General features: G+C 70.1%; 1 protein-coding gene across 4 annotated transcripts; it reads left to right on the top strand.

Moving 5' to 3' along the window:
* CEP170B (centrosomal protein 170B) lies at positions 1-24,781 on the top strand. Of its 4 annotated transcripts, XM_080685285.1 has the most exons (20): positions 54-141; positions 2,673-2,712; positions 3,801-3,931; positions 8,671-8,760; positions 9,706-9,786; positions 10,478-10,534; positions 11,656-11,791; positions 12,767-12,871; positions 13,039-13,512; positions 13,842-14,572; positions 15,169-15,339; positions 15,834-15,924; positions 16,060-17,742; positions 19,106-19,343; positions 20,952-21,111; positions 21,318-21,461; positions 21,575-21,663; positions 22,096-22,189; positions 22,853-22,904; positions 23,005-24,781. In XM_080685285.1, exons 3-20 carry the CDS (start codon positions 3,827-3,829, stop codon positions 23,238-23,240), a joined length of 4,737 nt encoding a protein of 1,578 aa, XP_080541411.1. In that variant the 5' UTR covers positions 54-141; positions 2,673-2,712; positions 3,801-3,826; the 3' UTR covers positions 23,241-24,781. The 4 variants fall into 4 exon arrangements, with proteins under 4 accessions (XP_080541413.1, XP_080541412.1, XP_080541410.1 ...); XM_080685287.1 differs by lacking the exon at positions 2,673-2,712 and having other exon boundaries at positions 1-141; positions 19,211-19,343; XM_080685286.1 differs by lacking the exon at positions 2,673-2,712 and having other exon boundaries at positions 1-141; positions 21,614-21,663.
* Positions 24,782-25,819: the final 1,038 nt, after the last annotated feature.

The raw sequence follows: 25,819 nt of genomic DNA, 5'->3' as shown, positions 1-25,819 counted from the left end.
CGCCGCGGGAGGCCGCGGCCGCCGCTCAGCCCGGGCTGCGCCGGGGCTCCGCGCGCTTGCGGGCCGCGCCGGGCAGGTCCTAGGTGGCGGCCCCGGGCACAGCGCTCGCCGGCCGGACGGGAAACCGGGGTCGAGCGGCAGGTAAGACGCGCCGCCTGCGCCCGCGGTGGCCTGAGCCTCTGCCGCCCGCACCTGTGCGCCTGGGGGCCACGCGGGCAGGGGTATGTCCGGGGCCGTGGAAGGGGCAGGGGCAGGGGCAGGGCCGGGGCAGGGGCAGGGCAGGGATCGGAGTCCCCGCGGGGCCGGACAAAGGCGCGGGGTGGGGGCCGCGGGCGCACCTGGCCAGGCCGGTCCCTGCGCTGCGGAGACGGCCCAGGTCTGCGCCAGGCTGGGCGGGGCCGCCGGGCGCGTCTCCGCGGCCTGGGTAGGGGCGCGGGCCCGGCACCAGCTCGCCATGGCGCCCGGGAGCGCTGATTCAGGAGCCGGCGCCCTCCTCCCTCCCCCTCCGGCCCGCGCTCCCGCCGCCGCCTCCCGGCCTGGTCTCTCTGCGCCCGCGGTCCCTCCCCGTGTCCTCCTCCTCCTCCTCCTCCCTGTCTCCTGATTTCCCTTCGCCGCCGCCGTCTCTCTGCCGTCCCAGCCTCCTCTCCACGCCCGTCCCGGCCTCCTTTCCGCCTGCTCCTTCCAGCCGCCCGCCCGGCCCCTCCCGGGCCCTGTCCCTCGCCTTTCCCAGTCCCAGAACCTGTACCTCCACTTCACCGCCCCCACCTCCTGGCGGTGGCTCTTCTGGCTGGGGGGCCAGGGGACACGTTTGGGCTGTTTATTATTTTCCCTCCTAGCAACGCGGGCTGCCCAGCCTGGAAGCGGGGGCAGGCTGTCGGGGAGCACCCATCGCCCCTGGGCCTGGGCCTTCTTAGGACGGGCTGGGTGGCAGAGCACCCTGGCTCCAGGCAGCGTGGCTGGGCCCCGGGGCGGGGGCCTCCCTTTGCCACACGCGGAGGCTGTGACCTCCTCTGGGTGGGGTCTCCATGCCTGCTGCCCATCCATAGCAGGCAGGTGGTGGCAGGTGTGGGACCCGGCCGGGGGTAGGGGCTGAGGGCTGGGTGGAGGCTGGGAAGCAATGATGCACTGGGGGCTCCCCCAGGGCCTGAAGGGGGTTTCTGAGGAGGTTGGGGCTGTGGAGGCCTCCAGGGACTGAAGGGGCATGGGTGGTGCCTGCCCCTTGGTCTCCAGTGTCAGCCCCCCCCCCCCCCCCCCGTGGGCCCTGGGGAATGCAGGGGACCCAGGGTGAAAGGCTCTGACCGGCGGAGCTGCCTTCTCCCGGGGCGGAGTTTCCACATCCTCGGAGCTGCCTGCCCAGGTGCATGAGGGCATGGGCTACTCCGTCCCCTGGCCTTCACAGCTGGGTGGGGCCTGGCGTTGGCCGGACCCACTGCTCGCCTGGGAGGTAGCAGAGGCCTCTGGGTGCGGGCCTGCAGGGACAGGGACGGGGCTGGGACCTCCACGGTGCGGGCCTGCAGGGACAGGGACGGGGCTGGGACCTCCACGGTGCGGGCCTGCAGGGACGGGGACGGGGCTGGGACCTCCACGGTGCGGGCCTGCAGGGACAGGGACGGGGCTGGGACCTCCACGGTGCGGGCCTGCAGGGACAGGGACGGGGCTGGGACCTCCACGGTGCGGGCCTGCAGGGACGGGGACGGGGCTGGGACCTCCACGGTGCGGGCCTGCAGGGACGGGGACGGGGCTGGGACCTCCACGGTGCGGGCCTGCAGGGACGGGGACGGGGCTGGGACCTCCACGGTGCGGGCCTGCAGGGACGGGGACGGGGCTGGGACCTCCACGGTGCGGGCCTGCAGGGACGGGGACGGGGCTGGGACCTCCACGGTGCGGGCCTGCAGGGACGGGGACGGGGCTGGGACCTCCACGGTGCGGGCCTGCAGGGACGGGGACGGGGCTGGGACCTCCACGGTGCGGGCCTGCAGGGATGGGGACAGGGCTGAGACCTCCACGGTGCGGGCCTGCAGGGACAGGGACGGGGCTGGGACCTCCATGGTGCAGGCCTGCAGGGACGGGGACGGGGCTGGGACCTCCACAGTGCAGGCCTGCAGGGACAGGGACGGGGCTGGGACCTCCACGGTGCAGGCCTACAGACAGGGATGGGGCTGGGACCTCCACGGTGCGGGCCTGCAGGGACAGGGACGGGGCTGGGACCTCCACGGTGCGGGCCTGCAGGGACGGGGCTGGGACCTCCACGGTGCGGGCCTGCAGGGACAGGGACGGGGCTGGGACCTCCACGGTGCGGGCCTGCAGGGACAGGGACGGGGCTGGGACCTCCACGGTGCGGGCCTGCAGGGACAGGGACGGGGCTGGGACCTCCACAATGCTGGCACCAGCAGCTCCCGGTCACTGACTCGGCTCCCAGCGAGGCCTCGCCTGTTCTGCACACGGGTCAGGCTGCGGACGTGGGCTCCCCTGCGGCTCCAGGACCAGCCACCCGACTCCCAGAGCTGGAGGCCCAGGCCCTTGCCCTGGCTGTTCCCTCTGCCTGGAACGCCCCGCCCCCACGCCATGTACCCGCTTCCACCTGCCCCTGTGCCGCTCAGGTGGTAGCAGGTGTGACCCCTCCCAGCAGCTTTCCCTGACACCCTCTTGACAGACCCTCCTGTCACTCACAGGTTCTCCTTTTGAAGGAAGCCCCAGGATGCATTTGATCCGGTATGCACGCTTGTGTGCAGTGTACATGTATGTGTAGTGTGTGAGCGTGTGCATGTAGTGCGTTCAGTGTGAGTGTGCGTGTGTGTGCAGTGCGCACACATACAGCGTGTGGGGGACCTGTGCGTGTAGTATGTGCACTGTGGGTAGGCACGTGTGTGTCTTGTGAGTGTGCGTGTGTGTCGTGCAAGTGTGCAGTGCCAGGACAGGTGTATCATGAGCGTGTGTGAGTGTACTGTTGAGTGTGCCATGCAAGCGTGCATGTGTGTGCTGAGTGAGTGTGCGCAGAGGAGAGTGGCCAGGGCACTTGTGGGCGTGTGGGCGGTGCTCCAGGCCCCGTGCACATGGGTGTGGCAGGTGTGCCCACACCCCTGGAGCCCGTGCCCCGTGTGGGTGCAGGGACAGTGACTGCCCATGGCTGGGCTGCTCCGGGCCTGGTCTCGGGTGACGTCAGCCCTTGTCATTGCTCAGGTTGCCCCCGCTGCCCCTCACGCCACCGTGCAGTCCCCTGCTGTCCTGACCACATCAGCCCTCAGACCCTCCTTCACTGATGTCCCAACCACTGCTCCTGGCCTGGCCTGGCCGGGGGCGCCTGCAGGGCGTGGTCTCCTCTCAGTGGAGGGAGCATTGGCGGGTCAGGGTCCTGCCTCCAGCTGCCCCCAGCCCCTGTGCCCAGGGCTGGTCCCAGAATGTCCCGCTGGGGGAAGCAGAGCCTCTGGCCGAGAATGTGTGTCCTGGGAGGGTGGGGTGCCGTGGGCCTGGCATTGCGGGGACCCTGACGGTGGGGAGCGGCCCCCGGTCAGGTCACGGGGACACCTGTGGGTCCTCACGCAGGCCGTGCCGCCGATGCCCACAGGCTCGCCCCTCCTGCACCCGTAGGAGCGGAGGCTCTGCTGGGCCGGGAGCGTAGGGAGGACCAGCCACCGTAGCTGGGGAGGCGCACGGGGAAGGGCAGGCGGCCTGGGTGGGGGAGCCCGGCGTTTCTGGGAGGTGCTGTGGTCGGGGTGCGGGGAGGCGCTTGGAGAGGCAGGGTCTGTGCTGGGCCTGGGCCGGCAGGGAGCCGCTCTGACAAGCCCTCCCCCCCCCCCCAGGGCCGGACGGGCCTCTCGGAGCCAAGATGAGTGTCACCTCCTGGTTCCTGGTGAGCAGCAGCGGCACCCGTCACCGGCTCCCGCGGGAGCTCATCTTCGTGGGGCGTGACGAGTGTGAGCTCATGCTGCAGGTGAGTGGGCACCTCCGGCCGAGAGGGCGGGGCAGGGGGGAGGGGGCGCTGCAGAGCCTCCTGGGCCCTGGACGCAGGCGGGCTCTGGGCCTGCGGGTGGCTGCGGGGCTGACCACAGGGCTCCGCTGCTGAGACTCGGGCGCCGGGCCACCTCGGGACGGCGGTGGGAAGGGGTCCGTCCAGCTCCTTTCTGGGCCCGTGTGGGCCGAGTCCGGGGGGGCCGCACGGCTCCGACCCTCAGGCCTGTCCACGCGGCTGGTGCCCCTGGAGGTGCCCTGGCAGAGGGCTGCCTCAGGCAGGAGGGGCTGGCAGGGGCACCGTCAGGCGGGCACTGGGACTCTGGCCCGGGTGTGGGGTTCGGGTTCGGCTTCTGTGGGGAGCAGGATGGGGCCGGGGAGGGGCTGGCCCTGGAGGGTCCATGCGGCGGGCGTGCCCTCTGCTCCGCGCCTCCCTTGTGGTGTGGTGTGGGGCCCGAGGGTGTGAGGGGCCTTGGGTGCCCCAGGCTGGCATCCTCCCGCCGTCTCCCACAGGCCCTTCCCTGCTGCTTTCCCACGGGCTGAGAGGGGCTGCGGGGTCGTGCTCGGGGGGAGTTTGGGGCTCCCTCCTAGTTTCTGGCTCGTCACTGGGGGCCCTGAGCAGGGGGGGCCGGGGCCGGGCCCTGGCCTGGGCCTGCTGGGGTGTCTGCCCCTGGCTGTCCGTCTTGGGGGGGAACGGAGGCTCGGGAGGTCTGCAGGTGTGCAGTGCGTGTGGGGTGCCGCCGCCTCCGCCCCGTCCTCGCCTCCCGCAGCCAGCGGTGGCCCGGCCGGGGCAGAGGAGACCCTCGTTCTCCGTCCCTCCACCAGGGCCGCGCCAGCGTGGACGTCCTGCCTGCCGTCCAGGGGCAAACCCTGCCCTTCCCGCACCCTTACCCATGCCAGGGGGTCCCTGTATGCCAATTCCACCCTCCTGCGGGCACCCCTCCCTCCAGGCCTGCGCTGGGCCCCAGCCTCTCCCGCACTTGTCCCAAGAAGGTGACACTGGGGATGCGAAGGCATGTGGACGTGGTGGGGGAGGGGCCTCTGATCAGAGCGAGGGGCAGGCAGCGTGGAGAGGGGGTGGCAAGGCCAGGGCGCCGGGCCGGCCTGCAGGCCTGTGCCCCGGTCTGGGCAGAAGGGGTCATGGCCTGGACTCCGGGCAGAGGGGGAGACACGGCCCAGGACCTCCTGGCGCCGAGCTCTGTGCAGGGTGCAGGGTGTGTACGTGCACACGGACGTGCATGCACATGCATGAGTGCACAGGCGCACACACACGCTTGTGCACACATGTATGTGTGTGAACACCCGTGGTTGCACGTGCGCGCGCACTGGTGCATTGTGGCGGCCGGCCCCGTGGGGACCTGTGGCAGCTGGGGTTTGTCTCCACGCATCCTGACCCGGCAGCTCGGCGCCCGCACACTCCGCGGGCCGGGCGGGCCGGGCGGGCGCTGGGCGGTGCCGGGTGAGCTGGCAGGAGGGCGGCCGGGCCTGGTTTGGGCTGCTGCCCGTGAGCGAGGCCCTGGGCGGGGCATCCCCACGGAGGCGGCAGGCGTGAATTTTGGAAGCACATCTTTGCTCCGCTTTAAAGTGAGAGCAGACAGCCCCTTTGCCCAGACGCCTGTGTGTTTGGAGCGTCAGGCCGTTTGGTGAGTCTGTGCTGTAGCTGCTCCCATTGCTCCCTTTGCCCAGACGCCCTGGGTCGGGGTGTGGGGGGGTCCTCCCTGCTCTGAGGAACCCTGGTGCGACCCCAGGTCCGAGAGGGGGCGTGGCGGGAGCTGTGCCTGGGACAGGCCCTGGCCAGGAGTGGACGGGGCAGGCCGGCTTTGGGTGCACATCGGGGGTGGGCTGTGCCAAGTGCAAGGAGCCCGAAGGTGGGCAGGGCATCTTGCTGGGAGAGGGATGGTGGGCACAGGGCCGGTGGGGTCCCAGGTAGAGGACCCAGGAGCCCGCAGAGGCAGGGGGTGGCTGGGCCGGGGTGGCAGGGAGGTTTGGAGAGGCCTCAGGGCCTGTGGCTCGGGGGCAGGGCCCACCTTTCCTCCTGGGAGGGTTCAGCAGAAGAGGGACCAGCCGGGCCGGGTGGGGCCTGGGAGGACAGGATGGGGTGGCTGCAGAGACAGGTGGACAGGTGAGGGTGCTGAGGACAGTGGGCGCTGGAGCAGGTGTGAGCGGGGTGCGGCTGGAGCGGCTGGGAGGCCGGGGGGCGGTCAGGGAGGTGAGGCAGGATCGGGGCCGGCTGGGTCGGCTAGAGCTGCCTGGGGGTGGCCGGGATTGGGGGGCCTTCCACTTGGGGAGGGAGGAGAGTGTTCAGGCTGCAGGGTCAGCCCAGAAGCCCCGCAGGGTCAGTCATCAGAGGTGGCATCTGGCGAGAGGGACAGGGTGCTCTTGCTGCCGCCCCCCTGGTCGCCGTGGGTGCTGAGTCCTGGCCCACAGCCATGCGCAGCCCAAGACCAGGGCCCTCTCGGTGCCCCTTCTCGGCGAAGCCCCCGAGCGGGTGATGCCGGCCCTAAGCAGCGGGGTTTGCTTTCCTGAGACAGCGGGTCCCTTCGCCCCGTGGGCAGCTGGCCTGTTCCCGAGTCCCGGGCTGGGAGGGGGGCATGGGGAGCACAGAGGGAGGTGAGCCGATCCTCCCGCCGCCAGGCTGGGCTCTAAGGAGCCATGGCCCTGCCCCGGGCTGCCCAGAGGGGCAGTGACCGGGCCTGAGGTGGGACGGCCCTGAGAGGTGCTGATTTTTGTGGGGTCCCAGGGACGCTCCTCCAGTGCCCCGAGGCAGGGGGGCAGGCCCCGAGTGGGCAGCGCAGTGGCCCTGGGCGCCAGGCTGGGGAGGCCCTGGCCAAGGCCATGGGCAGGGTCACCGGGGCCGGCTTCTGGGGGAGGTGAGCTCCCGGCAGACCTGCGTGGGGGCAGAGCGAGGAGGCGGTGCTGGCGTCCAGGGTGGCTGGGAGCTGGCTGGCCTTGTGCCAGCTTCACTGAGGCATTCAGGACAGAGCAGATGTGAGGCCCGGGGGGAGGGCAGTGGGTCTCAAGGTCAGACCCTCCTTGCCAGGGACCCCAGGTTGCTCCAGGAGGGCTCCCCGGGGAGGGCACCTGGGGCAGGGGCACCCTGCTCCTCCCCCCCGGGCTCAGGGGGCGGGACTGGGGCAGGTGGCTCTGGTGGCCCTGCAGACTGTGCTCTGCCCTCTGTCACCCCTGCACCGCTGCAGGAGGCTGTGTGGGCCCTGCCCCCCACTTCTCTCCCTCCTCACGGCACCCCCAGGTCCCCAGGCCTCCCACTGTGGTGTCATCCTTGTGGGTCAAGCCGCTATCTCGGGGCCTCAGAATCCAAACAGGTTGCAGTGACCTTGGCTGGGGGCGGAGCGGGGCGGGGCCCGAGCCCACGTCCACCCCCACCTCCCCGGCCCTGCGCTGGGTCTCTGGTGAGGAAGGAGGCCTCACCCCGGGGCTCCCCAGATGGCGGGGCATTTCCGGGTGGCCCGAGGGCTGGGCCGGTGGGGGATGAGACACCTGGGCTCTGAAGTAGTGGCCCACAGCCCGGGCGAGGGCGGGTCTGGGCACACACCTGTGAGCTGAGGCCTGCAGGTGTGGTGACGCAGGGACTCAGGCCCTGGGCCACCTTCCCAGCGGGGGGCTGGGGAGGGATCCCGTCCCCGGCGCGGGGAGCAGGTGCACGGCCCCTCACTCCCGTGTGTGCTGTGGAGGCGGGCCTGGGAGTTTTGGGGGGCACTGCCTGGCAGGCCGCAGGGTCACATGCTGCCACCAGGGCTGGGGACAGCACCCAGGGCTGGCCGGTTGTGCTGGCGTCTCCCGGGGCTGGGGCTCGGGCTGGGGCTCCTCAGGCGCCAGGGCCTCCAGCCGTGTGGCCTCGGCCTGGGCCGGGTGGGCAGCTCGTGCTGAGACCCTGGCCTCTGGGCTGGTGAGGCAGCCACGCCAGGGCCTAAGCAAGTGGACGCAGCCCGACTCTGGCCCTGCAGGTCCCCAGGCCCTGGAGGCGGAGGGGGATAGCTGGGCTGGGCCCTCCCGGGGACTGTGAGGGAGCTGCTGCGGTCCTCGGGGTGGGGGTCCTGGCGGCGGGTGGTCGGGAAGCGTTGGCAGTGTCAGGGCGGAGGTGCCCATGTGCGCGGGGGCGGGTGTGCCCAGGGTGTGTGCGAGTCCTGTGCGTGAATGCAGAGCCCGCAGGGTCTGAGAGGTGTCACCCATGTCCGGGTGCACGTGTCGGTCACTTGGAGAGGTTGTGAGCCCCGTGGGGCTGGCTGGGTGGGCCGGGAGTGGGGGAGGCTTCTCCCCCCACCCCCCACAGTCCTCCCTCTGGCTTCTGCCCGACCTGCCTGGCCTCCCTCGCCTGCCCTTGGAGGGAACATCACGTCCCAACAAGCAGAGGGTTCCCAGCCTCCCACGGCAGAGCCAGGAGCAGCACTGGGGCGGAGGGCCCTGGCCTAGGGTGCCGCGGAGGGCTGGTCACCAAGGGAGGGGCCAGGGTGGCACCAGTGTGTGTGTGTGGGGGGAACCAGCCCGGCATCTTGCAAACCTCGGGCTGATCTGGTGGCTGGGATGGCTGGCCAGGCACACACCCGGCAGGGGTGAGGTGGGGGTGGGACCTCGTGGGCTCCGAGGCCTATGAGGCTGGTGTTGGGGTCGTGGTGGGGACGATGGGGGCCCCTGCATGGGTGCCTCTGCCTCCTGGGACTTGCCTAGCAGGGAAGGTCCCCTGACAGTCGCCTGTGCCCCCAGTCCCGCAGCGTGGACAAGCAGCACGCCGTCATCAACTACGACCAGGACCGCGACGAGCACTGGGTGAAGGACCTGGGCAGCTTGAATGGGGTGAGTGTTGGCCCCGCCCCCACCATGGCCCCTCCCTCTGCGCTGTCTCTGCCCCTCTCCATGGCCACACCCCTCCATGGCCCCTCCCTCTGTGCTATCCCCACCCCTCTCCATGGCCACACCCCTCCATGGCCCCTCCCTCTGCGCTGTCCCTGCCCCTCTCCATGGCCACGCCCCCATGGCCCCTCCCTCTGCACTGTCCCTGCCCCTCTCCATGGCCACGCCCCCATGGCCCCTCCCTCTGCACTGTCCCTGCCCCTCTCCATGGCCACGCCCCCATGGCCCCTCCCTCTGCACTGTCCCCACCCCTCTTCATGGCCACGCCCTCATGGCCCCTCAGTCTGCACTGTCCCTGCCCTTCTCCATGGCCACGCCCCATGGCCCCTCCCTCTGCACTGTCCCCACCCCTCTCCATGGCCACGCCCCCTCCAAGGCCCCTCCCTCTGCTGGCCTCACCCCAGCTCTGTCCCTCTCTGGGGCCCCACCCGCTCCGGACCACACCTCTCTGCTGCGGGGCCCCTGGCCCCTCCAGGACCTCTGCTCAGGGGGAGGCAGCCTCCTCAGCAGGGCTCCTATGTGGGGAGCGGAGTCAGACAGCCTGGCACAGCCTCGCCATGGGGCCACCCCGGCGTGGCCTCGGCTGCTCCTGAGGGCACCGTGGGGTCTGGCTGGGGGCTGGGGCCCGGGGCCAGCACGAGACTGAGTGGACGAGAGAAAGTCTGTCCACTCACAGAGATGGCCAGGGGTTTTCAGCTTGAGGGCTGCATCCGTGTCCGGCACCGGGTGAGGCCTGGCACTTCGACCCCCTCACCTGCGGCGGCGTCTGTCCCTGCCTGTGGGCTCGAGGCTGGGTGACCGTGTGCCAGAGGGACAGAGGCCGCCCAGAGCCGGAGGGGAGGGGCTCCAGAGGCCCGGCTCCCCCTCAGCCGGCCTGTCTCCCCGCAGACGTTTGTGAACGAGGTGCGCATCCCGGACCAGAAGTACATCACGCTGAAGCTCAACGACGTCATCCGCTTCGGCTACGATATCCTTTCCCGCCGCTCTCCCTCCTGGCTCCCCCGGCCCCCAGGCCACCTCACCCTCCTATCCGGGGAGCAGGCGGGGGCCTCCGCGGACACAGCTGGGGGAGAGGGTGGCAAGGATGAACCCCACACCAGCCCCTGCCGCCCGCCCGCTGGCCTGCGCTCACCCAGGGCCCGAGGGACAAGTGAGCCCTCCCTGGGACCCAGAGCCCGTGTGACCTGGGGCTGCAGGCCTGGCATTCCTGTGCCCAGAACACGGGCAGCCGGGGCCCGTACACACGACAGGAGAGGGTGCTGTTCAGCCCGCGTTCGGGGTGGCTCACCCTGCCACGTCGGGAACCTTGGGTGGTCCGGGATGGCTGGAGGCGGGGGGGTGCCCTCGGGGGCTCCTGCCTGCCATGCCCCGGGGTGAGTGGGGGTGCACGGTGTGCCCTGAGCCCTTGGGCATGTATGTGCTGTGACCTGGAGTGGCCTCTGCCCTCCACCCCCTCCAGTGGGGCAGCACAGGGTGCAGGCTGTGCCCGCGGTGTGGACCCGTGCCCGGTGTACACGTGGGGGGTGCTTGTAGGTGTCCACACTCGGGGGTGGGGCAACATGATGCCGGCCTCCCTCCCTGAGCCCGCCTGCCTGGGAGCGTCCTTTCGTCTCCGGGGCTGAGCTGTGTCTCCTCCCGTTCTCCTTAACGCCCGCCACATGCCAACATGTACGTGCTGGAGCGTGTGCAGCACCGTGTCCCCGAGGAGGCGCTCAGGGTCAGTGCCAGCGCTCGGCCGGGACCCCACCCCCACCCCCGCTGTGTCTCCCCACCCCCCATCCTCCCTGGCCAGCACCCCCAGCCGGCCCGGCCTGCTCTGCAGGGTCACCCAGTCCGGCAGGTGGGAAGACGGTCATTCCGCGCCAGGCTGCGGCAGCCACCACGGTGGGCGTGGCTGGTGGGTGGAGCGAGGGCCCTACAGGCCCTGCCCAGCAACTTGTGCCCTGGGAGGACCCTGACCGGCCGCCGTGGGTGGCCAGCAGCAGGCAGGAGGGGGGTGGGGCTGGTAGCCGGCTCGAGGGTCCTGGGTCTCGGCTCACGTTCCCAAGGAGAATGGGCTATGCATGGACCGTGTGGGCCAGCCCAAGGTCACAGGACCCGTGTGGGGACAGCCAGTGGGAGCGGGTTCTGATGACTGCAGATGTCAGCCAGGTGGCCCTGGCGTGCACACACACCTATACCCACATGCACACACAATACATGTGCAGACACCACACACACACATGTACAGTGCAGACACACATGCACAGACACCTATACCCACACATGCACACATACTACATGTGCAGACACCACACACACACATGTACAGTGCAGACACACACATGCACAGACACTCACGTGAACACATGCTAAGACGCTAAAATGTGTAAGTTTTCAGGCATAATTGCGCACACGCGTGTAGACATGCTCATGTGCACACATGCACAGGAGCAGACGTGCATGTGCGAGAGCACACATTCACACAGGCACGTGGGCAGACACACACGTGTGCACATGTATACACACACCCAGGCACGCGCATGCATACATATGCACACACATGTGCATGTGAACATACGCTCTCACTATCTGCTCAGACAGGCCACTGCTCCCCCCACACAGCCCCTGAGTGGCTGACCCCGTGCCTGGGGCCCGCCCACCCCTCTGGTGGGGCTGGGTTGCAGTCTCCCGTCTGGCATTGCTGCCCACCCCCCGCCTCCACCTAAGCAAGCTGCTCCCCGGGAAGCTCTGTGGTTCTGAGGGCCCCCCGCTGGGCAGGGAGCAGGCGGCGCTCAGGCTGCCACCTGGGGGTGTCCTCCCGAGGCGGTGGCGGCCCCTCACTCCGTCCTCCCGCAGCACGAGAAGTACACCAGCCAGCTGCAGGTGAGCGTCAAGGGGCCAGCGCCCAAGAGGGCCGAGGCCCTGCCGGAGCACACGCCTTACTGCGAGTCCTCGAACTCCAGGCCGGAGCGGGACCGGAGACCCGGAACAGGTATGATGGGTGGCCTTGCGGCGGGCCGGGAGTGCACACAGGCCTGCTTTCCACGCGGCTCCCACAAGCTCCCCTCGATTCACCTCACGGGGGCAGTCCTCTCACGCCCCACGACCCCTCGCTCCGCCTCAGCCTCCTGGGCTCCCACCCCCAGCAGCCATGGCACAGCGTGCTCACATATGAGCTCAGGTGCCCATGTACACGCCCTGCACACACACCCATCCACGCACACCTGCCCCCTGCAGACACACCCATCCACGCACACCTGCCCCCTGCAGACGCACCCATCCACGCACACCTGCGCCCTGCAGACACACCCATCCACGCACACCTGCCCCCTGCAGACACACCCATCCACGCACACCTGCCCCCTGCAGACACACCCAACCACACACCTGCCCCCTGCAGACACACCCACCCAGTGTGCCCACATTCCTGCACCCGTGTACATGCACTCACCTGTGCATGCCCCAGCCCTCCAGCTCTACAGACACACCCACTGTGTGTGCCCGCGTTCCTGCGTCTTGCAGACACAGACCCGTGCACCCCGCACCCCTGCACCCCATGTGGTCAAGTCAGACGGGTGGCATGCAGCCTCCAGGGTCACCCCTTGCGGAGCCTTGGCACGAGGCAGGCTCTGGAGGCAGAGGCCCAGGGCAGGGCTAAAGGGATTGCCCGCCCCACGATGGGTGCTGAGGACAGTGCCCCCCTGGTGACCAGCCCGCCCCACAGCACCCCCTGGCGGTCAGGCCCCGCTGGGCTGGGGGAGGAACATGGACGTGGGCTCATGGCAGTGAGCTCTCACCCTCATCACCGTGGAAGGACTCGGAGATGTTGGCATCTGGCTGGGTCCTGGGCAGCTGCAGGCCTGAGCTGGGAGGCGATGCCAGCCTTCCCTCCCACCCGCCTCCCCCGCTTGGGGTCTGCCCTGTCTGGTTGGGCCACAGTGACCCCGAGTTCACGCTCCCTCTGCAGAAGCAGCAGCCTACCGCACCCCCCTGTACGGGCAGCCCTCCTGGTGGGGGGAGGACGATGCGGGCGCCCCATCGGAGGACAGGCCGCCGGAGGGGCCATGCCCAGGTAGGTCCCGGGCCAGGCAGGGCCCATGTGAGCCCCGGACTCCCGAGGGCGGCCGGCCGGCCTGGAGCCGCCCACTCTGAGGGGATGGAGCTGCCAGTCCAGGGGAGGTGGTGGGTGAGGGTGCCGGCCTCGATCCCACCTGAGAAGGTGTCCCCCCTGACCCCCAGAGCGGCCCAAGGAGCTGGCTCAGCAGGATGGGGACCTGGCTGGCACGCTGCCCAGCCTCCGGGCCCCCACGGAGCCCCAGGGCTACTCCCTCCGCCGGGAGCCCAGCTACTTTGAGATCCCCACGAAGGAGGCCTCGCAGCCGCCGAGGCCCCCCGAGGTGCCGGCGCAGGAGGCGCCCACCAAGGACGTGGAGCCGGGCGGGGTGCCCGCGGTGCAGAGCCACGCCTCCTTCACCATCGAGTTTGACGACTGCAGCCCCGGCAAGGTGAAGATCAAGGACCACGTCACCAAGTTCTCCCTGCGCCAGCGGCGGCCGGCGGGCAAGGCTGCGCCCGCCGAGGTGGTCTCCGCGGAGACCAAGGTGGCCGACTGGCTGGTGCAGAACGACCCCAGCCTGCTGCGCCAGGCGGGCCCCAGCGACGACCGCCACAGCGCCAAGAGCGACCTGCCGATCCACACCCGCACCCTGAAGGGTGAGTGCCCGCCGGGTGGCCGGATGCCCCCTCCCCGTGCAGGGCCCTACTCAGCTTGATGGGTGTCGATTTTTCTTTTTAAAAATATATTTTTATTGATTTCAGAGGGGAAGGGAGAGGGAGAGAAGCATCCGTGATGAGGTAGAATCATGGATGGGCTGCCTCCTGCACGCCCCTCCGGGGGTGACCAGCATGGTCCTGGCGCTCACCTTGGCCACGTGTGCAGGGTTCCGTGTGGACTGGGGCGCTGTGTCCCCAGCTGCAGGTGACAGCTGTGGTTGGGGGTGTCGGCCCCCCTGGGCCTCATGAGTTGGGGTCCCCGCCCCCAGGCCACAAACACGAGGACGGCACGCAGAGCGACTCGGAGGACCCCGTGGCCAAGGCAGCGGCGGCGGCGGCGGCCGGGGTCCCCGTGGAGAACGGGGAGCAGGCGCGGCTGCAGAGGCAGATCAAGCGGGACCCCCAGGAGCTGCTCCACAACCAGCAGGCCTTCGTCATCGAGTTTTTCGACGAAGACACGCCCCGCAAGAAGCGCTCCCAGTCCTTCACGCACGCCCCGCTCGGGGACCCCAAGCCCGACAAGCGCCGAGGCCCTGGGCCAGCTGACAGGGACCGCGCGGGCGCCCCGGCCCCGGCCCCGCCCCGGGGAGCGGGCGGCAGCTCCGGGCCGCAGCGGGCCAGCTCGCTCAAACGGGAGAAGACAGAGGAGCGGCTGGGCGCCCCCCCCACCCCCGCCCGGGCCTCCGCCCGCCCCTTCGGCTCCGTGGGGCGCCGCTCCCGCCTGGCCCAGGACTTCATGGCCCAGTGTCAGCGGGAGGGCTCTCCAGCCGCCCGGCCCGGCCCCGGCCCTGAGAAGGTGCCCACGGCACTGCCCACCCCTCTGACGCCCCATGGGGCCAGTCCCGTAGCCCCCTCGCCCCCGCCGCCCCCCGCGGACCCCCAGCTCACCAAGGCGCGCAGGCAGGAGGAGGACGACAGCCTCAGCGACGCGGGGACCTACACCATCGAGACGGAGGCGCAGGACCGGGAGGTGGAGGAGGCCCGCAAGATGATCGACCAGGTGATCTGCCCGCGCTCGGGTCCCAGCCGCCGGCCGGCCGGCCAATCAGGGCCCCTGCTCCCCGGAGGTGGGCGGGGCGTGCCTGGGCGCAGGTGGGCGGGGCGTGCCTGGGAGGAGGTGGGCGGGGCGTGCCTGGGAGGAGGTGGGCGGGGCGTGCCTGGGCGCAGGTGGGCGGGGCGTGCCTGGGAGGAGGTGGGCGGGGCGTGCCTGGGCGGAGGTGGGCGGGGCGTGCTGGGCGGAGGTGGGCGGGGCGTGCCTGGGCGCAGGTGGGCGGGGCGTGCCTGGGCGGAGGTGGGCGGGGCGTGCTGGGCGGAGGTGGGCGGGGTGTGCCTGGGCGCAGGTGGGCGGGGCGTGCCTGGGCGCAGGTGGGCGGGGCGTGCCTGGGCGGAGGTGGGCGGGGCGTGCTGGGAGGAGGTGGGCGGGGCGTGCCTGGGCGGAGGTGGGCGGGGCGTGCCTGGGCGCAGGTGGGCGGGGCGTGCCGGGAGGAGGTGGGCGGGGCGTGCCGGGAGGAGGTGGGCGGGGCGTGCCGGGAGGAGGTGGGCGGGGCGTGCTGGGAGGAGGTGGGCGGGTGCCCTGACCCGCTGTCCCTCCCGCAGGTGTTCGGGGTACTCGAGACTCCTGACCTCTCCAGGGTGTCCTCGGCCATCTTCCGCCCAGTCATCCGCGGGGACGGAGAGGAAGCCGGCGACGGGATGGTCCAGCGGGTGTCCCTGCTGCAGGAGCTCACCTCCCGGCCGGTGGGCGTGGCCCTCCAGGGGGAGCTCCAGGTACGCAGGCCGCGCACAGGGTCCACGCTGGGTGGCCATCGGGTCCTGTATGCACTCACTCAGGCTCCAGTTCTGCCCGCAGCTGGACTCCAGGCCTCAGACGAGGCTGGGCCCGACCCGTTCCCGAGGAGCGGGCCCACCTGGCAGGTGGCTGGGCCAGGTGTGGAGGGCTCGGGGCCGCTGAGGCCCTGAGTCCAGCTGGGCACCTGGGTGTGTGCCGCCGCAGGCAGGGCTGGGCTGGGCTGAGCCATGGCTGCTGCTCTCAGCCACTGTGCTGGGCCCAGGTCCAGGTGGTATGTTGGAGTCCCACAGCCCAGGGGAGGCAGCGGGGCGTCCAGCTGTTTGTGCAGGGGGACTCATGCGGATGTGGCGATGATGTTGTAAGCCAGGTGTTGGGATGGCTGCCCCTGGCACCCCTTGTGCCTGGGCCCCTCCTCTCCCCTCCCCGTGGGGCTCTCACGTCCTGTAGACACACCCCTGCCTTCTCCCTGCAGGACCCTCCAATGCCAGGCTCCCCTGGAGGTCCAAAGTGGGCGTCCCGCTGGGCCAGCCTGGCTGACAGCTACTCGGACCCGGGTCTGGCGGGTAAGTGGCTCCAGGGCTGTTCCAGGGGTCAGGGGGGGTGAGCTCGTGCCGGCCGTGCCTGGGACAGGGTCGGGCACCGTGTGCCCAGAGGCCTGCAGCCGGCAGCCCTTCTGACCGCTGCCCTTGTCTTCGCAGAGGACGGCCCGGGGCGCAGAGCTGGGGAGCTCGAGGGGGCCGTGCCCGTGCGCCAGCGACGGCTGCTCCCCCAGCTCCCCAGCGATAGGGCGGGCAGCCCCGCTGGCCCTGAGGCCGCCAGGAAGAGTGGACCTGGGCCTCCGGAGCCAGGCAGCGAGCCGGCCGGCCGCCTCCTGGGCCAGGAGGACGTGGAGCCCGACAGCCTCAGCGATGCTAGCGGGTCGGACGGGGGGCGGGGCCCCGAGCCAGGCGGGGGCCCCCAGGAGGGGCTGGTGTGGATGAGGGGCCGGTGCTCACCTAGGACCGCGGGGGAGCCGGCCCCCAGCGCTTTCTTCATCGGAGACCAGAACGGGGAGGCGGCCCTGCCCCGGAAGACGTCTGCGGCTCCAGGGGAGGCGGAGGGCCCAGGGCGGGCGCCTCAGCCCAGCGCCCCCGCGAGGGACAGTGTCTACGTCAGTGCCAGCGGCAGGATGGCCCTCAGGCTGCAGACGGGCCGGTCGCCCGAGCCTGAGGGCCCCGCCCCGGCCAGGGAGGCCACAGCCTTCATCCGGCAGGAGAGCTTCACCAAGGATCCGGCCCGTGGCCCCCCGGCGCCCGGCCAGCTCCCCAACATCTCCAGCCACCCCCTCCTGCAGGACCTGGCCGCAGCCCGGGCCTCCCGCATGGACATCCACTCCCAGGACACCCAGCTGATCCTGAAGGAGACCGAGACGGCCCTGGCGGCCCTGGAGGCCCGGCTGCTCTCCAAGTCTGCGGCCGAGGGCGAGGGCGAGGCGGGCAGCGCCCCGGGGCCGCCCGAGGACTCCCTGTCCGGGGACTCCGACGTGGACACGGCCAGCACCGTCAGCCTGCTCAGTGGCAAGAACGGGCCCAGCCCGACGAGTCCCCAGCTGCTGGGGCTGCAGAGGGAGAAGCCGCCGTCCCCCCCAGCAGCGCAGGACCTGGGGGGCGTCCCCCCGAGCAGCGCCCGGGACTGGCTCTCGGAGAAGCCTCGTCGCCTGGTGGGCCCGTCGGACGCGGGCCGCGGGGAGCCCGTGCGGCGCCTGGCCGTGCGGCGTGGCCAGGGATCCCTGGACTGGCCCGAGGAGGAGCGAGGCTCTGGCCTCGCCCGGGATGGCTCGGACACGGCCACCTCCGACCATGAGACGCCCTCGATCACCCGGGCAGGGCGGCCAGGGTCTCGCCGGAAACCCACGGCCCCGCCACCGTCCCCTGCCGCCCGGGAGGAGCAGAGCCGCGTATCGGCCAGCGCCCAGAAGGTGCAGCAGGCGCTGACCCGCTCCAACAGCCTGTCCACCCCGCGGCCCACACGCGCCTCCCGGCTGAGGCGGGCCCGGCTGGGGGACGCGTCGGACACGGAGGCCGCGGACGGCGAACGGGGGCCCCTGGCCAACCACGAGCCGGCGGGGCGGCCGGCGGCCGAGCAGGCCAAGAAGCTCTCGCGCCTGGACATCCTGGCCATGCCCCGCAAGCGGGCGGGCTCCTTCACGGGGCCCAGCGAGACCGAGGCGGCCCCAGCCCGCGCCGGCTTCTCGGGCCGCAGCGCGGAGCTGGCCTGCACGGGCCGCAAGCCCACCAAGGCCGAGGCCCAGACCGCCGCCCGGAAGACTGCCAACGCCGCCCCGGCCGCCCGCCAGCCCTTCAGCAGGGCCCGCCCGGGCAGTGCCCGCTACTCCTCACCCAGTGAGTGCCCCGGGGGCGGGCAGGCGGGCGGGCGGAGGGGCGGCAGCTTCCTGGGTCGGCCCCGGCCCCACGGGAGCCCCTGTTCCGTGGGCGGGCGTGTCACCAAAGACTCGCAGGCAGGTGCACAGGCCGTGGCCTCCCAGGCCCCGGGTGTCCCACTGGCCCGGTGTGAGGGCAGGAGACCCCGACCGTGTCCAGGTGTCCGCGATGGAGGGGCCCCTCCACCTCCTGGGTGGGACCGGGGTGTGTCCCCCTGTTCCCAGGAGTTGGGACCTGATGGCGTGTGAGGCCTGCGTGCAGGCTGGGCCGTACGTGTGGGCTGGGGCCAGGGGAGGGTACACTGCCCGCTGCTGCGGGGGTGGGCCCTGTGGCCAGGGACGGCTGTGTCCCTCTCCCCACCTTACATGAGTCACCTGCAGCCCACGCGTGCAGCAAGGAGGGGCCGGGCCGCTGTGGCCACCGGAGCTGGCCTCCTGCCCAGGGCGGCTGGACATCCATGCCTATACCCAGCTGGCTTACCCACGTGGGCTGACCCGCAGTTTCGAGTGAATTGGTTTAAGGTGTAGACGCTGCTGTTGCTGCTGCCGCCCGGACTCCCCCTCCCCCATCTGGACACCCGTCCACCACCCAGACACCCCCTATCCCCACCCAGACATCCCTCCCCCACCTGGACACCCCCTCCCCCATCTGGACACCCGTCCACCACCCAGACACCCCCCTATCCCCACCCAGACATCCCTCCCCCACCTAGACACACCTCCCCCATCTGGGCACCCTTCCCCCTCCCCACACTGGCTCAGCCTGAGAGCTAGTTCCAAAGCGGGTGCTGAGCTGTGGGGTGCACTGGAGGAAGGGGTGGCTTGCTGTGAATGCTGCCCGCGGCCCCCCCCCCCTTATTTATTGTGCACGTTGTGGCCACCGTGGAGCTCAGAGCAGGGCTGCGCAGGGTCAGGTGAAGGGTCAGGCTGGTGCAGGGAGGTCGCGAGGGGTGAGGTCAGGCTCTGCCCACAGGCCAGGCCGTGCTCAGCCACCCAGGGCTGGCGCCATCCCACTGGGGAGGTTTACCCATCCGGTGTGTGGGCACCACTTCCCTGCCACCGGGACAGCTCCCACCTGACGCACAGCCTGGCCCGTGGAGACGCCCGGCTGCCCAGCCCTGCACGTGCCTCGGCCGGTGGTGGCCTCGCAGACCCTGGCAAGCGCTTAGCTGCTGCCGGCACTTCGGCTGAGTGCCAGGGTGCAGGGTGCCGGCTGCAGGGGTGCAGGTTGCAGCACCAGGCCTGCTGGGGGGGCCTGGGGCTGCCGCAGGCGCTGAGCGCGGCCCTGTTCTGTTCTTGCTTCTGGAACCAATTCACTCGCCCAGGCGCGCGTCGCCGGCAGCAGGGCTCCGACTGCACGTCCACCTCGGAGGAGGAGTACGGCTCCCGCCACGGCTCCCCCAAACACACACGCTCCCGTGCCTCAACAGCCACGCAGACCCCACGGGCCGGCTCCACCCGGGCCCGGCCCCGGGCCCCCGGCCTCCGGGACACCGACGACGAGGAGGAGCCCGACCCCTACGGGTTCATCGTGCAGACGGCGGAGATCGCAGAGATCGCCAGGTGGGCGCTGGGGGCCAGGGGGCCTCCCCTGGGGGCCAAGAGCCCCCCAAGGGCAGGGCTGGGGCTGGGCTTTCTTCCCCAATGGGCTTCACAAATGCTCTTTGGATGGATGGGTGATTGGATGGGAGGAGGGAGGAGGGATGGATCGTCAGGGAAGAGGGATGGATCGGGAGGGATGGATCATCAGGTGGCTAGATGGGTGGATGGATGAGAGGATGGATGGGTAGGTAATTGATGGACGGATGGATGGATGGATGGATGGATAGGTAATTGGAGGGATGGATGGATGGATGGATGGATGGTAGATGGGTGGATGGGTAGATGGATGTGTAGGTAATTGGATGGGTGGATGGATAGATGAGTAGATGGATGGATGGGTAGGTAATTGGATGGATGGGTGGATGGGTAGGTAATTGGATGGATGGGTGGATGGGTAAATGGATGGGTAGGTAATTGGATGGGTGGATTGATGGATGAGTGGATGGATGGATGGATGGATGGATGGATGGATGGGTAGTTGGATGGATGGATAGATAGTGGATGGATGGATGGATGGATGGATGGGTAGTTGGATGGATGGATGAGTGGATGGATGGATGGATGGGTAGTTGGATGAATGGGTGTTTGGATGGGTGGGTGATTGGATAGGAGGATGGATAAGGGTGAGGGATAGATGGTCAAGTGGGTAGATGGGTGGATGAAGGATGGATGAGTGGAAGGGAGGGTGGATGAGTGGATGGGTGGGTGGGTGGGTGAGGGATGGATGTCAGATGGAGAGATGGGTGGCTGGGTGGATGCAGATGTTCCTGGGAGGTGGGGGACCTCTGGCACGCAGAAGGCCTCCACAAAGCTTTGTGTTAAAGATGTGCTCCGTGTGTAGTCATTCGGCAGAAGGTCCACCTCCAGGCCAGGGGTGCAGAGAGGTGGACGGGGAGAGCGGCCGTCTCCCAGCAATGATGGGCCCTGCAGGGCCTGTGCAGGGGCAGGAGGGGTCCTGGCTGGGTGGCCTGGGAGCCTCGGGGGAGCTGTGGGGAGGCAGACGGGGCCAGCTGGGGCTGGGGCTCAGCTCCCTGGGCCGCCCTACGTGGTGGGGAGGTCCTGGCTTCTCTGTTTTCCTGCCTTTTCCTCTGCCCCATTCTGACCCTCGTCTGAGACCCTGCCGCCACTCCTGCCTCAGTTTCCCTCCCTGCAGAGCAGGGCATGTGTGGCCTCCGCGTTCTGTGGCCGCCCTGGTGTTTAGCCCCTGTCACCAGAGGAGGAGGAGGAGGAGTGCCTGCTTGGGAGCCTGTGGTGTCTCTGCCCAACCTCCCTGCTCTGGCCCAGTGCCCCCCCTCCCCCCCCCCCCCCGCACCCACCTCCTCCCCCGGACATCCGGGACTTGTGCCTCCTGGTGGAAGCCTTTGCTAGTGGCTGGTTGGGCAAAGTTTGGGCCAGGCTGGGGGCTGCATTCCCCACTCAGCGGCTGCCCCTGGGAGGGACTCGTCCTTGGGAGGGTGTGGGCCGGGGAGGGTGTGGGCCGGGGAGGGAGCATCGAGTCCTCCTGCTCCTGCCCTCCCGCCGGGCAGGCTGGGAAGGCCCCACAGACCTGCCCCTTTCCCGCCGCCGCAGACTGAGCCAGACGCTGGTGAAGGACGTGGCCATCCTCGCCCGGGAGATCCACGACGTGGCGGGGGACGGCGACACGCTGGGCTTCCCGGGACCCACCCGCAGCTCCTCCCTCGGCAACATGCCCAGTACCCCCGCCTCGACCATCTCTGCCCGCGAGGAGGTGAGCCGGGCCAGGCCTTGGGCAGAGGGCAGAGGGCAGAGGGCTGAGGGCGCCGTGGGCCCTCACGGAGGCCACCCCGGGAGCACGGGATCCAGGACCTGCCTCCATCAGGGTTGGGGGTGTCCGGGGTCCCTGAGCCCCCAGGCTTGGGGGCGTAGCAGGGGAGGTGCCCCTCTCTGCGGGCTGACCCGCCCCCCGGCCCCCAGCTGGTGCAGCGCATCCCCGAGGCCAGCCTCAACTTCCAGAAGGTGCCGCCCGGCTCCCTGCACTCCCGGGACTTGGACCAGAACATGAACGACCGCCGTGAGGACACCCTGGCCAACAAGACGCGGCCTCGGAACCGCGAGGAGGCAGGCACCCCCCTCCCTGACCTGGTCGCGCGCCGGGGGGTCCCTCAGGTTGGGGGGGGAGGGGGGAGCAGGGCGTTCAGGGCCCCCTGCGTGCTGATGCCTGGTCCCCGCAGGTGATCTTTGATAACCTCATGCTGAACCCCGTGTCCCAGCTGTCCCAGGCCATCCGCGAGAACACGGAGCACCTCGCCGAGAAGATGAAGTGAGTCCCCCCTCCGCCCCCCCTACAATGCTCCGCTGGCTGTGGGAGCCCTGCTGGGAAGGGAGGGGCCGGGGTGCCCGCCGGACTCCTCAGACCCACAGGGCCATGTGCACGGGTGGGACTGAGGACCTCCGGGGGCACACGATCCCAAGGGCACACGTGTGCACACGCACACGCCCACTGCTCCCGAACACCAGCCCTGAGCCTGGGGCAGCCAGAGCCCCCAGGACGACCCACACCCTCCCCCGCTCCCTCCCCCAGGCCTTCCCCGCCCTGACCCAGGCCAGGCAGAGACGGACTGTGGTACCAGCCAGCCCAGGGCCTGCTCTGGGCCTCAGTGTCCCCTGGGGCACAGGAGGGGGGGTCTGGGCAGGTGCTCAGGCCCCAGGTCACCATCCTGTCTGCCCCCCCCTCCGCCCCCCGGCTGGGCAGGATCCTCTTCCAGAACTCGGGGCGCGCGTGGGAGGACCTGGAGGCCCGGATCAACGCTGAGAACGAGGTGCCCATCCTGAAGACGTCCAACAAGGTGAGCTGGGCAGCCGTGCGGGCACACTGACCCCGTCCCCAGTCCACAGGCAGGGCCCGACCCCGTCCCCCAGGACACAGGCAGGGCCCGACCCCCATCCCCAGCCCACAGGCAGGCCCCTGACCCTGTCCCCCAGTCCACAGGCAGGCCCCTGACCCTGTCCCCCAGTCCACAGGCAGGGCCCGACCCCTTCCCCAACCCACAAGCAGGGCCCGACCCCATCCCCAACCCACAGGCAGGGCCCGACCCCGTCACCAGCCCACAGGCAGGCCCCGACCCCGTCCCCAGTCCACAGGCAGGGCCCGACCCCATCCCCCAGCCCACAGGCAGGCCCCTGACCCTGTTCCTAGTCCACAGGCAGGCCCCGACCCCCATCCCCAGCCCACAGGCAGGCCCCGACCCCCATCCCCAGCCCACAGGCAGGCCCCGACCCCGTCCCCAGTCCACAGGCAGGCCCCTGACCCTATTCCCAGCCCACAGGCAGGCCCCCGACCCCTCTCTCCCAGCCCACAGGCAGGCCCCGACCCCCATCCCCAGCCCACAGGCAGGCCCCCGACCCACATCCCCCAGCCCTGCAGGCCCCGACCCCCATCCCCAGCCCTGCAGGCTGTGGGTGGGCGCTGGCCTGGGCTCTGCCCATCAGCCTCCTCCCGCCCCTTCCAGGAGATCAGCTCCATCCTGAAGGAGCTGAGGCGCGTGCAGAAGCAGCTGGAAGGTGGGTGCGGCCCCGGCTGGGGTGGAGGCGAGGACCTGGGCGGAGACCCAGGGTGGCTGTGGGGGGGCAGGACCCTCCCCTGACGCTGCCCCCCCTGCAGTCATCAATGCCATCGTGGACCCCAGCGGGAACCTGGACCTGCTCACGGCAAACAGGGGCTCCGCGGGCTCCGGCCCCCTCGGGAAGGGCCGGCCGCCCGCCCAGAGCCCGGCCTCGCCGCCCTCGGCCCTGAGCCTGAGGAGCTTCCCGCAGAGGCCCCCCTGCGGGTCCCCCGGCCTCCCGGACCCCGCCTTCCTCCCCGACTTCCTCCCGGACTCAGAGAGGTTCCTGATCTAGCGGCCGCGGCCCCCGCGTGCCCGTGTCCCTGCCTCCCGCCCACCCTGCCCCGCCTCGGCCCCTCCTCGGCCCCTGTGGCCGGCTCACCGTGAAGACCCCCACACGTGCCATAACCCCACGGGCGGTGCCCCACCCCGGCCCCCTCAGCTCCCAGCCAGCACCCTGCCCTCACCCCGCCGGCCTCCTGGCCCAGCTCCTGCTGCGGCCGCTGCCAAGGGCCGGGGTCCCGGGTTGTCCCGTGCCTGCTGCATCGTTGTTCTTTTGTCTTTCGTTCCGGAGGAAAGTAGTTTGTCCGTTTCAGCAGCCTCCCCGCCTGGAGGGCCCGCCGGCCTCATGGGCTGGACCGCGTGCTTGCCTGCCGTGTCCCCTCGCGCTGGCCGGGCCGGGCAGGGGAGGGGGCATCCGTGGGTCATTCAGTGCCAAACAGGGAGCCGGAGGGGCTGGATGCCCTGGGACGCGAGGGTGCGGGCCAGGTAGGGGGCGCCAGCTCCCCAGGGCCCAGCGGCCGGGCAGGGACGTGGCTGTGAGACGCTTGGGGCAGGAACCCCAGCCCTTCCCGCCTTCCGTTGCCAACACAGCTGCAGACCCGAGCGTGCCGGCTGCCTCGAGGGGCACGGCTCGCCCACCCCTGCTCCCCACCAGCCCGGGTGCACCTGCGTGTGCAGGGCCTGCCCCAGAGGGGGTGCCGGGCCCCTGCTCTTGGTGCGTGGGCCTCTGGGTCAGGTGGAGGCCCGTGCCAGGCCAAAGCGGCTGCAGCCGTGCTCCCAGGAGCCCCCGTGGCATTAACGGGGCATCGACACTCGGCTCTGGCCCCGCAGGCCCCCGGTCCTGGGGGCAGGGGCAGGGACAGGCCCCGGGAGCGGGTTCGTTTTCTCAGGATTCTGTTGGCGGGAACATACCAGGCGGCCCCTCCTGGGGGCCTGTGTTTCTGGAGCCTCTAAGCCAAAGAGCCCGTGTGGGGGGGCGGGTGCCCCCGGGATCAGAGTGGCGTGGGTGTGCCGGGCAGCCCTGGCGTCTGCATGCGTGTCGGTTGCTGGGGGACCAATTGGGGGGGGGCACTGCAGCTGGACGGAGGCCACAGGGGTCAGGGCTGTTTACACTGGGTGCCCGGGCGTGGCCTGTGCCCCTCCTGATGTTTACGTGTGTGAGTGGCAGTGGGGTCCCTGCCTGGCACCCCCCCCGCCCCCCGAGAGCCAGCCTGCGGAGTCCCTCAGAGGAGGTGCGCGTCCTGGTCCCACCCCGCATGCCCCACGCCTCGCCCGCCGCCGCCCGGACACGCGGTGGCCACGGATCCTGGCCACGCGGCCCTCCCCACGCCCGCCCGCCCCGGGGTCGCTGTACACTTTTTTTACTCGTAGACGCGTTCCCCTCCAGCCCCGACCTGGGCTCAGTAACTTATTTGTCCGGCTCCGTGGAGGCCCCTCCGGGTTCGTCCTCAGGTGTTCTGTGGGTGTCTTAGAAAATGGTTATTTTATATGATTTGTCATGGAATTTGTTCTAATAAATCATTCTATCACGTGGCAGCGGTGCCGTGGCCTGGTGCCGTGGCCTTGTTAATCAGTGGCGGCAGGCATGTGGCTGGGCAGGGAGTGCGTGGACCATTGGCCCCCCCCAGCCCCCCATGAAAACTCTCATTTGACCCCCAAGCCCAGGGGACACTGCAATGCAGAGGCATCGCCACCAGGGGGCAGCCTAGGCCAGAAGGCAGAGTGGAAATTTCCAGAGGTTCGCTCCTCCAAGAGAAAAGCTATTTTATTCCAACGGGTCCAGAAGGCAACGCCCAGAGCAGTTCCCCAAAGCCAGCTGTGCTGGGGCCTCGGGGGGCGGGGCGGGGGAGGGCGCTCCGAGCACTCACCCTGTGCTGCCCCCACCCGGGGCCTGCAGCCTGCGCCTTCACACCCAGGGCCGCCACCACCCCCCTCCACTGCGGGGGACCCTGAGGCCCGAGGGACGGGTGGGTCCCTGGCTGGTGGCTCGGTTGGTTGAGCATCGTCCCATGCACCAGAAGGTTGTGGGTTCGATTCAGGTCGGGGCACATGCCTAGGGGCGTGTTCGATGTTTCTCTTTCTCTCCCTCTCTCTCTCAAAATCTGTAAAAAAAACATGTCCTTGGGTGAGGGTTTAAAAAAAAACTTTTTAAGTAAAAAAATGTATTTTTTAAAATATATTTTATTGATTTTTTTTTAACAGAGAAGAAGGAAGAGGGAGAGAGAATTAGAAACATGGATGAGAGAGAAACATCGATCAGCTGCCTCCTGCACGCCTCCTACTGGGGATGTGCCAGCAACCAAGGTACGTGCCCTTGACTGGAATCGAACCCGGGACCCTTCAGTCCGCAGGCCGGCGCTCTATCCACTGAGCCACACCGGTCAGGGCTAAAAAAAATGTATTTTTTAAAAAAAGGGACAAGTTGGGCTGGGGCCAGTGTCCAGCAGGCGGGGAACCCCCAAGGCCAGTCCCTCAGCCAGAAGCGCAGGAGGCGCGTGCACGGCAGCAGCTCCCCACGCCCTCTGCTCCCCACGTCAGGCCTGCTCCCCACACCAGTCTCAGCAGCTGGGCCCTCCGACGCCCAGTGGAGAC

Source organism: Plecotus auritus (genome assembly GCF_963455305.1).
Source record: "Plecotus auritus genome assembly, chromosome: 1".
Taxonomy (NCBI): Eukaryota; Metazoa; Chordata; class Mammalia; order Chiroptera; family Vespertilionidae; genus Plecotus; species Plecotus auritus.
This window is presented reverse-complemented; position numbering and strand designations above follow the sequence as displayed.

Bases quoted from the DNA above. Each gene is read 5' to 3' on its own strand.
- CEP170B (XM_080685284.1), top strand. From the start codon at position 3,827: ATGAGTGTCACCTCCTGGTTCCTGGTGAGCAGCAGCGGCACCCGTCAC. The intron at 17,743-19,105 runs GTGAGTGCCCCG...TCACTCGCCCAG, and splicing joins TGCCCGCTACTCCTCACCCA to GCGCGCGTCGCCGGCAGCAG. The intron at 19,344-20,951 runs GTGGGCGCTGGG...CCGCCGCCGCAG, and splicing joins GAGATCGCAGAGATCGCCAG to ACTGAGCCAGACGCTGGTGA.